At 36.1% G+C, this 11,835-nt stretch overlaps 1 protein-coding gene across 3 annotated transcripts in view; it reads left to right on the top strand.

The window, feature by feature from the left end:
- Window positions 1-5,152: 5,152 nt before the first annotated feature.
- Window positions 5,153-11,835, top strand: part of LOC121420012 (neuronal growth regulator 1-like) — a 59,415-nt gene continuing 52,732 nt past the window's right edge. For all 3 annotated transcript variants that reach the window (XM_041614533.1, XM_041614532.1, XM_041614530.1), the window contains exons 1-2: window positions 5,153-5,268; window positions 6,850-6,967. In XM_041614533.1, coding sequence (XP_041470467.1) covers window positions 6,901-6,967 — 67 coding nt within the window. In that variant the 5' untranslated portion in view covers window positions 5,153-5,268; window positions 6,850-6,900. The remainder of the gene's footprint in view (window positions 5,269-6,849; window positions 6,968-11,835) is intronic.

Here is an 11,835-nt window from a genome sequence, read left to right as displayed (position 1 = left end):
AAAAATGTGTATAGAAACTGTCTAATGGGGCAATTAGCAATGGAACCATGATTGTATCTTGACCAGTACCACACTCTTTGCTTTTGATTTCAATCTTATATCAAATTTCCCTGACATCTGTCACACTGACGTACAGATGGGGGAATTTGGGGCCATGACCCCCCCCCCCCAAAAAAAAAAAATAAATTAAGAGAAAGGATAAAAATAGAAAAAGAAAGAAGGGAATGTGACTTTTGAAAATATTGCGTCACAATCTATGACAAGATTAGATTTTTGAATTCAAAATTATCATTTTTTTGCTGGCTCATTTTGGTCGCTCGTAGCCTTTTTTTTAAAATAGAAAATGTGCTCCATAATATACTATGTCAGGGGAGCGTTTCATGAAAGGACTTGTCAGACGTTTTATCCGACAAGTCCTGTTTTATCCGACAGTTACTATGGTAACAGTGCTTCTCAACCAATCAGAATCAAGGAAAGTTGTCAGATCTGACAACTTGTCGGACGAAATAGTGATGAAACGCCCCCCCCAGGGCTCCTCAAATTAACTGTTGGCCCATTACCCTACTGATCTGCCATGCTATTAAACCTCAATCACGTCACAAATCCCCAATTCAAGGGGTCTACCAAGTAAGAAGTCATATAGGTCCATAGAACATATAAGAAACTTAAATTTCTATGAACTTATATGGCTGGATAGTATTAAATGCGGATGCAAAATCCATATGTAGCTTTAGCATAACACCTACCCAGGGGCGAATCCAGGATTTTCCGAAGAGGGGGGGGGGGGGGGGGGTCACATTTTACCGAGGAAAAAATTGACAAGCAAAACCCCAAAATGGTCTTCAATTTCAAAAAGGGGGGGGGGCACACTTCTGTTTTAACGGCATTTTTAACATTAAAGATTTTAATTGTGCCTCTAAAATCTAAAAGGGGGAGCACGGACCGGCTGTGCCCCCGGATCCGCCAGGCGACCTAACAGAATCTAAATGCTGGTAAATGCAAATTGGTTTTGAAAAATTTTGTGATGCATCGACACAGTACTTTTCGAAGATGATTCTTTCAATTTTACAATATTCTGCCAGACCCTGCTTGCTTCAAATGATTTTACAAGAGGAAGGAAGTCCTACCTCCGCAATTTGTTTTTGTAAAACCAAAATGGAGAGATACATATAGAATTTCGTTGTCTGTATATTTCATTGCGCGTACCTTATATTCAGGATTACCAGATGTCCTGGATTTTATGGGACAGCCCCATTTTCAGCAATGTGTCCCGCTTTCCGTATGACCTTGCCCGGGAACTGTTTTGTCCACTATTTCACGATTTTGAAGACATTTATGTGAGAATATTCAAGCATTACATTTTTTTGCCATATGCATAGCAGATAAAGAGAAACGGGTGAAATTTAATACCGTTTTTCTGAGGATTATGTCAAAATCTATCACAAAATTTGATTTTCTTTTTAAATAAAAAAAGTCATAATTTTGCTATAGATCGCTTCGCTCACTCGCAGCTTTCTTTTTTCTTTTTTTGCCCTGTAAGCCATGTTGAACTCAGTACGCCACGAATCTAACCTCAACAAATCTTTTATTTTTACTGTCCAAATCCGGTCACCCTGCTTATATTAGCTCGATACCATGTATACTACAAAAATTATAATTTCTCTGTAATAGTGAAGGCCTAAAGAAAAGTATGAATGCTCACTTACCTAGGACTGGATAAGATATCATGAAAAAAGACAATCACATCAGAATTGGCCGTTCAAATGTAAAAGCAAGTTGGCCTATACATTCCAGCAGAATTGTGGGGGAACAATCGATGTACGTATGAGAAAAAAGTGATATCTGCTTCAGGATATAATTATTAAATACTATCTACATGAACAATGACACAATGTAATTATTTTTTTAATGCAATTTTCCCAAGAGATGTCGCTATTCCGGCCAGTGGCGTAGGAATCGAAGAGTTATCATGGGTTGAGTTTTCAATACACAGCGCGCAATCAGAGAGTGGAAACAGCACCAAAACAATTGATATTGATTAAATAATGATTTATCCTGTCTTAATATTTTTCGTAGCAGAATTCCATTAGCACATGACGGTTTTTGAGATCCGTTACCTATTTTTTTTTTCATTCCAGCTTCAAGATGAGATGGATGGAAAGCTCAGGGTTCGAGCCATTTCTTTTGCCCAGCCCCCCCCCCCCGCGGAAAGGATTTTCAGTGGTTCAGTGATCCAATGAAAGGGCTTTCAAACAAACTTTCTCATTGGAAATTGCTTAATGAATAGGCGTTCCTTAGATTATATATATATATATATATATATATATATATATATATATATATATATATATATATATATATATATATATATATATATATATATATAATAATGGTAATATGATTTGTAGAATACCGGCGTGGGGATATTTTAAAGGATAATTTGTTCCATTTATTTAAAGCAAGATAAAACGAGACTCTTTACTTGAAATGGATCTCAGAATAACAGCCGGGGCTTTGATGGAAATTTTATGAACAAGACCATATTGAAAAAACTTTCATTTTTTTTCAAATGTTCAAACATATCCCGAAATAGGAATTTTAGCAAGGTGGATATGGGACCTCTTATGCCATCCAAAACATAGTCGACTGGAAGAATGTTAGTTAAATGATCTTCCCTTAAGACAAGTTCTTCCTCAATAATGAATTTTCCCTGTTTATCTTGAATATTGTAGTAATTCAATTGCAAATGTTAAATTATTATTCATACATTGGGTGCGCTATGGTACTTTTTGTGTTTAGCGCCTCTAAAATATTTTATTATCATTATAAAAAAGATGCAAAATGAGATAGAGCAAAGAAAACATATCGAATTTCTTAACAATAGAAAAAGAAAAGCTAAATAGCATATGGAAGCGAAGAAGAAAAGACCACGACAAAATCACACGATCAATAAAAGATTGATAAAATAAACATTATATTTTCAATTCTTTTGAAACGAGATTATCTAATTAAAAGATGGTGAGATCAATCATCTCAGAATTAATCTATCGGATCCACTCAATTATGTCTGAAAAATGACTTACAGTTTGTGTTAAAAAAGAAGATCCTCCAAAACGTGCCATCTTGAAAACCTGTAGTGCATGTGATTATTTTTTTATTATTTTTTTTTATAATGTAGTAAATACCCGAGATGCATTGCTGGCATTGTTACTAGCATCTCCAATTGGCGTATTAAAGCATAGCTCATCAACAAAAGTCATTAAAAATCAGCCCCTCTATTTCACAAAACCATAATTTCGGTCTGCTAACAGCGAGAAGACTGAAACTGCATTTTAAAAAACAGTAATTGAAATGAATAACAAGCTTAGCCCATCCAGAAGAATATGAATATAGAATTAGACTAATCGCTCACATTTCAATATGCAAAGATTTGGTATAAAAATTCTTGAATTACTCTTATCACTAATAATAATGTTTTGTTTCATAACGCCTTCACGGTTTGATTTTTCTTTTTTTATGTCAGACAAAGGCATCGTGACACAAAGGTTACCGATTAATCGCTAATTTGAAAGAACAAGTCAGTCTACGGAGAAAATACATGTACATATGCAAACATGATCATGATAGACCAATTTTAACTTGCGATTAATCGCTAACTTTTGTGTAACGAGGACCAGAATGTTGATGAAAAGCTTCACAAGATGTAATCGAGCAATTCACTATATGTTGATGGGAGACCTATTCAATGTGGACTGTTGACATATCAGCGTCATTTAAGATGTTAACCAGCAGAGTTTCGGGTCCGACGAATCGGCGCATGGTGGTGATCAATGCCCCGTCCGTTAGCACGCGCCCCATAGCAGACGCATTAATAATGCAGCGCCAGTTAAAGTATTCATTGCCACCATGGTCATGTGCGGCGAGGCAGCTTTCTTCGCCGATGCAAGGCGGTGTGAGTCGGAAAAGAGATGACAGGGGCAGCTTGCAGAAAGATTTGCTTTAGAACATTTCTCCCCCCCACCTCCAAAAAAAATGCGCAAATATCAATGAACAATTCAAAAGTCTTTGTCAGAAAACTCATATCAGGCAACGTTTCAGGTCCAGTTTTATCCGACAGTTACCATAGCAACAGTGGTTCTCAGCCAATCAAAGTCCAGGGAAGTTGTCAGATCTGACAACTTGTGGGATGAAAAATGTAGATGAAACGCTCCCCTGGATTTTCGTCCTTGATTCTCTTTCGTTCTTTCTTTCTTCTCTCACTGCGCCTTGGGCATTCTGCCGAGTGGATTTGGCGCACTATAAATTACATATATTATTATTATTATTATTATTATTATTAACAAGCGACATATTTGATTTTTTTCGTCTGCTCAAAAACTGAGAACGAACCGCTGTTCATGTTCAGCAATATTCGACAAACACCAGTCCCAGTTATTCATTGTCATATTTTGACGGGAATTTTCAATACATTTACTGTGCTCTAGAAATCGTTCTGCGTAGCAGTCCGAAAGCTGGCTAATGCCATGCAACTAGCAGATAAAACAAAACCGATAACAACTGTTTTGTTGGAAGGAGAACAGAGGAGCTGCCACTTTATAATTTTGTATCCATAACAGTTGGATCTCTCGCAAAATAAAAGGCGTACAAATAATATGTAAATAAGGAATAGAACAAAAAGTAACGAAAAAAAATGAATAAAGCAGAGCAGAATACTGGAATACAATAGGACAATGGAATACCAAACATGATTTTATCCCCTGTTTGCACTCGTAGGATAGAAAATGTGATGCTCCCCCAAAGTGGATACAAACTTTTGAATAAACATTTTTTTTCAAGTCCCATGTTACTTTCGATAAATAATGTTCCAAAATAATTAACGCCTAACATGACGTATAGCGATTTTCTTTTTAACCTCACACGGTATTACCATGATAGTGTAACTCTCTGTCAAAAGAGGGCGTGACACGATAGACATCCAATTTGCGCACTGGGTGAGTTGGTTGGACTGAGAGTGCACAGACGAACGCAGCAGCATTTTGCACACGTGCGTTACTAGCAGACGACATCCTTAGACGAGCGAGGCGGGAAAATTTCCCGAGGAACAAAATCATTTCGTGCATGAGGAGGAAACTTAATGACCGCTTTTATCACCCTCTCTTGAACTAAGCCACTCTTTTAAAGGAGGTTATTGTTTTCCAATTTTTAATTCTCTTCGTGGGAAAATATATCTTGTGGAATTTCTTAGACAATCTCCGACAAACTTTTGAGGTGAGTGTATCTATCCTAAAATCGGTTTTCGTATTATGTCTGGCCTTAATTCAAGTACATACTGTAAATCAATATAAATTTGATTAGATGATCAATGTTATAATCAGTCGTGATTAGCTTGAAAATCGCACAGGTTATATGATTATTGTATGTTGAGAAGGGAAATAGCTCCTTACTTGTAATACAAGCATATTTTCATCTGACATTTTTATAATAAATGATCTTCCAATTGACATGCACCATAATTGTAATCATTGATAACATAAAATTTATCGAGGGACATGAGGTCTGCTAATACAAGCTAATTTTCTTTTGGAGTTAGTTGTCTAAGAGCACAGCACAACCTCACATATTCTAAATAAACAAAAGTTTGAAATGTGTTCGGTAACATCACCGAATTTAAGGTATGTTTAAGATTATCTTGAGGATTGTGACTTTATTACCGATAAGGTTGCAATATAACCGAGCTTTGACATGATTACAATAAGGCTCTTATGCATATGCCTCACACATAAAAGAAGCATAGGCTACGCCTTATACATAAAAGAAGCATAAAACTTTGAATATGATAACGTAAATCATTTAGCAGATAGTTGACATGGTTGACATGCCGTGGCCGAGTGATCTTAGGCGACTGGCTATACATGGAAAGTTCGGGGTTCGATCCCCAGTCGCAGCCCCGATGCCCATGAGCAGTGCATTTAATCTACAATGCTCTTATATCCTGCATTCAATTAAATCGAAATGCTATAAGCAATGTTGGCAACTAGTTGTGCACTTGCTAAAGAAAAAATGACATGTATAAACAGGGTATAAAATATGAGTATATTTAGACAAGCACACTGATGTGTTTGTGTGTGAAGGGGGGGGGGGGGTGACAGCCTGGCTAGCAAAACTTAACCTATTTGTTAGATCGTGATATGCGTATAGGCTTTTGATGAATCACTTGTGTAATTTGCGAACTGTCATATTATTTGACATAACTGAAATAAGGCCCAAATGCATATGCCATATACATACTGCATGAAGAAGCACACCCTTTTGAAATGACGCAACTTAAATCATTTAGCAGATCATTGGCATGGTTAAGGTGCCATGGCCGAGTGGAAAGTCCGGGGTTCGATCCCCGGCTGCAGCACCTTTGCCCTTGAGCAAGGCATTTAATCGACAATGCTCTTTTATCCTGCATTCAAATAAATGGAAATGTTATACGCATTATTGGTAACTAGGTGTGCACTTGTAAAAAAAATGACATACTATAGATAGACGATACAGTTTGGTGGAAGCATTTCATGAGCTGAAAAGTCGATTTTGCTCATTTGTTGCTGGTGATCTTTCTTAGATTAATTCTAGTTTACAATTGAGGTGTTGGATTATCTTAAGATAGAATGAGAGAGTGCGTGTGTAGGTGTATGTGCGTGTGTGGAAGGGTGAGAAAGGGAGAATGTGTGTGTGTGTGTGTATGAGGGTGTATGTGCGTTAGGAGGTGCAAATAAATTCCTAATCACTATTTGGAATAATGGATGTCTGTTGTACTGTTTTTTTTTAGATTGACCATTAATCTTTTTCTTGTTATTCCAGGTTGCCATTGGATATTCCTGGATTTTTTTTTCTCTCAAAAGATCGATCAGGATGAATTGTTGGGTTTTTGACTGGGTATATCTCGTTCTTTGTCTCGTTATATACGAGACCGTTGGAGGTACGTATGAAATACGATTTAACATTCATGTCAACACCAATTTTAGGTTATGAGAAAAAATCAGAACAAGTCGGGTAAAAAACTGCAGTCTTCATATTAAAGTAGACCGCACAAATTTTCTTTTGATTTTCAGTGTTAAATTCATTCAGTCAAACATACTTTATTGATATATATGTAGTCCTACCGGTTTAGGCTGTTTATTTAAACACCATTTCATATCATTTCTAATACCTGATGTGCGGTCCTTTATGAACAATTAAATTGGTTTGTTCTGACACCAGAGTTTTAATATCAATGCAACCAATATTGGTGCTATATAAAAACTGCAATTTTAATAACAAACGGTACCAGGAATGGGTAATTTGCATGATTTGTTATTGAAATCTTCATCTGGGTTCATGTTATCTACTAAATACTTATTTCATATTTAAATAAAGTTTAGTCTGACACGGATATACTCTACATGTTCAAAGGTAAGATTGGTTGAAGTCTTCAGGGGTGAAGTTTAACCTTCAGGGTCACAGCGAGGATCGAGCGCCCGACGTGGTTTAGAAATTAAATTCGTAAAGGGTGCCCATTCGGACCCATAATCAAACAAAAAGTTTTTTTTTCTAATTCTCTAGCGCTATTGTTTCAATCATCTGTCGCTTGCCCTCCCTTAAACATCTAGAAAACATTCAGAAGTGGCTAAATTTTGGTATTTTGGGTCGGAAATAATTATTCCAGTGATATCTTAAACGAGAGAACTCTCGATTGGCTTAACAGGTAATTCTCATTTCCACACAGAAATTAGTTTAATTTGTTCGATAAATCTCTGTTACAAAGTGACACTCTAAGAAAGGATCGCTCAAAGTCATCAAACGTTGTCGAATGTGATGTATGTCAGACAGAAATAATCTTGAAAATAAACGAGAATTCAGTCTATTATTTGGGAAATGAATTAGAGAACAGAATATAAAATGGAGAGTGATTATTAAGGAAAGAGGGGAAAAAGTTATGACCGGGTAGTGAAATGATAATTATTAACATACTTAGCATTTTCAGCACAAAACAGGCAATCCCTCGAAAAGAAGGTAAATTGCCACAGCAAAGGTGACCTTGTTATCAAGTGATCTATCCAAAGTAAAAAGCAAGTAATTTTTTTCGAAGAAAAATGAGTCAAAGTCAATAAATTTCTTTGTTCGTGTTTTTATTTCTTGGTTATTTTGGTTTTCCCAGAATCAATAATCTGATAGCAGTGGCTGCACTGATGGAAAGAACGGAATGTGTTAACAGTGTGTTCATACTGTTAAAATGCGATTCACACTATTACAATGCTCAAATGTACCAATGTGAAGAGGAAGAGTGAGTCTTCGCTGTGTGTTCACATTGCTGACAATGTTAAGATGTGATTCACACTGCTAAAAAGCTCCAAACTTTACAATGGGGTGACAAAGTGTAGGCTTACACAATGTATTCACAAAAAAGACTATGTTACATGTACTTCACACTATAGAATTGTTTAAAAAATCAATCTGGGAGGATATAATGTGAGTGTAATTGTTCATTGTGTGTTCACATTGCTGACTATTTCAAGGTGTGATTCACACTGCGAAAAGATTCAAATTTAACATTGGGGTGACAAAGTGGGGGTGTGAACACACAGGCCTACATACACTGTGTAATCACATAGAACACTGTGTTAACATGTACTTCACACTATTAAATTGTTCAAAAAATCAATCTGAGGGCGGATATAGTGTGAGTGTAATTGATCATTGTGTGTTCACATTGCTGACTATGTCAAGGTGTGATTCACACTGCTAAAAGATTCAAATGTAACATTGAAGTGATAAAGTGTGGGTGTACACTGTGTGTTCACATAGAAGACTGTGTTATAAAATGTACTTCACACTATTAAATTGTTTAAAAAAAATCAATCTGGGAGAATACAGAGTGAGTGTAATTTTTCATTGCTGACAATATTAAGGTGTCACACTGCTAAAAGATTCAAATTTAACGTTGGGCTGACAAAGTGTGGGTTTAGCCATGTTTGTTCACATAGAAGACTATGTTAAGGTGTATTTCACACTATTACATTGAAAATCTAACTGTGGAGATATAGTGTGAGTGTAAATTGTGTGTTTACATATAGAAGACTATGTTAAAATTTACTTCACTTTATTGCTAAAATCAATCTATGAAGATAGAGTGTAAGTGTGGGTGTTTATATTGTGTTCTCATAGAAGACTATGTTAGGATGTGACTCACACTGTAAAATTTATAAAATCAAAGTTAACAATGTAAATATAGGAAAGAGAATGTGTTGGTGTTCACAGAATGTTAAGAAAAGTTTATCCAATATTTGGTAAAATGGGAATATGCAAAATGTTTCTTGGACAAAAAAAAAGTACCAAATAATTTGTAAATTTTACGCCATTTTGCGTTGGAATGTACTCTTCAAACATGCATTTGCCCTATGTTGGGGGAAAAAACCCAGCAAGCATGCCTATTCCCTTTCTACCCAAGTGTTTACTCTCCACGTTTAGAGTGTATGTTAATATGTGATTCACTATGTTAAAGTGCTTAAAGATAAATTCCAGTTTTGGAAACGATCTCAAAATGAATTTTGACAGAATCTAATATAATGACCACCCAAGTGTCTGTTTGTATAAATGAAAAATATGTGCCGAAGGATTCTGGAAGAAATTGTGTAATTGCTGAGAAATAAGCAAAATAAGCGCGGATTCGGTCACTTCCGTCGGGTCTTTATTCCAGCAATAATATACACTGTCCCACGTGTGCCTATCCGTGTTGGTGATCTTCAGTGTGGACATTTTTCAGCGTAGATTTCAAGATTACACAAAGTTCAGTTTATGTAACTGTACCAGATCTAGATCCTCGATGATATTCTGACAATTAAGCCTGGTTTTACAAGCCCTGGACTTACTCATGAAATCAGTGTTTACTGCAACTACTGGCATTTCTCTTTAAATTCAATAATATGGATACAAAGCGTGACTCATCAGTGTTTACAAAGGAGACTATATTAGGATTGCTCAAATTAAACTGGAAAGATGTAGTGGGAATGTTCATAATTGACAACGTGGACTTGATATTCACACCCAAATGTTCACATCTAACAGCGTGAAAAGAATTTCACATTGTGGATACCTCTAGGGAGATTGGTATCTATGTTGTCTTAACATCATGAAAATAGTGGACAGTGTGAGCACAGTTAAAGGACAAGTCAACCCCAACAAAAAAGTTGATTCTAATAAAAAGAGAGGAACCCCCAAGAAAAAAAAGACATAATACTTAAAATTTTATCGAAATTGGATGTAAAATAAGAATTATGAACATCTTGGTTTGTATGCAAATAAGGTATCACATCATCCACTTACTTTTTTTGGATCGTATTTATGAAATATGAAATATTCTGATTTCTTCTCATTGTCCTGTGAAACAAAATTTTGTTCCTTCCTGAACACGTAGAATTACCATTGTTTAACATTTTATGGTTCTGTCGGGTTGGTCCTTATTGTCACATTGGTAAAAAATGAGCTATTTTATAATTCAAACTATAAAAATGCACAAAAAATATTGCCTATCACTGAGTTGTGCATATAACTGCTTTGTGAAAAAAAGGCGAAACTTTAAAATGTCAAAGATGTTTTATGTTACATCCGATTTTGATGAAATTCTCAATGTGGTGTTTTTTTTTTAGATTTTTCTATATTTATTCAAGTCAAATTTTTCTGGGGAGGACTTGACCATTAAAGCGTAACAGTGCGAAAATTATTTTCAAGGTGTTTCACACGTGGGCACACTGTGGAACCACTGTGGGACTTCTTTCCAGGAGATTTTCTAATCGCATAGTCAAATTGACTAGACTATTTCTAACTTCGTCAATTTCACGTCTAAAATAAGCCTAGCTTAGCCGGGTAATAATAACAGCAGGGCCCGCTGGGAGAACAGTTTTCGGAACTGAAGTGGCTACCCTGGGTAAATATACCTCTATTGTTATTATTGTTATTGTTATAATAAACATAAAATAACAATGGACCGCCCCAGCATCCTTGACTTCCCCCACGAAATCTCTTTGGATGAAAACTTCACCGAGAGTCATCGGCTCGTTATATTGCTGTCATCGCTTCGCATCGATTCCCCGCGCAACCAATATAAAATATTCAGTAAAATGAGTCCTTACCCATTACTTCATTTCGAAATCTTTCATCACTGCAATGAGTGAATCATTAACTCAAGAGGGAACATGTGTTGAGAGATACATTCTTAAAAGTGGTGAAGAAGAAGTGTCCCATTTTTTGTGCGCAATTTACATCTGTAGCCTATGTTATCAATCTAGGCTTATTTGTTGGGAAATTTGAATGACGTAATCACTATCCTGGCCAGCATCCCTTCAATAACATCACATGCTTGATTCAAATAAAGCAGAAATATATCTTCATTATATCTTCAGGATTTTATGTCAATGAATTTTCAAATTCTAGGGGCACACATCGTAGTAAAAAAAAATCTACCTGGGTTGGTTTACTTTTTGATTGAAACTGATCACAATTCTAAGTGAATTTCAAAGTGAACTCGCATTACCAGAGTTATTAAGTGTCGATATTCACACATTAAATGAGGAATTTAATTTATGGTTGGGAGTTGTATTTTCATGATGAACTCTGTCGGCAGGCCTCCCTTAAACCGCAGAGACAGGTAGACCTACCCTACTCGTTCGTCCGAGATGGCTTAGGCGTAACTGAATCTCACTCTTAGCGAGCTTTACAGGGATTGTTCGTCAGGGATCGTGCGCACTTATTTCCATCCTATAAGCGGATAAGCTGCAAAGAAAAATAAGTCTAAATCCAGGGTAGGTGCTG

Source organism: Lytechinus variegatus, chromosome 8, assembly GCF_018143015.1.
Source record: "Lytechinus variegatus isolate NC3 chromosome 8, Lvar_3.0, whole genome shotgun sequence".
In the NCBI taxonomy this organism is placed as follows: domain Eukaryota; kingdom Metazoa; phylum Echinodermata; class Echinoidea; order Temnopleuroida; family Toxopneustidae; genus Lytechinus; species Lytechinus variegatus.
Note: the sequence above shows the minus strand (reverse complement) of the source record. Positions and strands in the feature narration are given on the sequence as shown.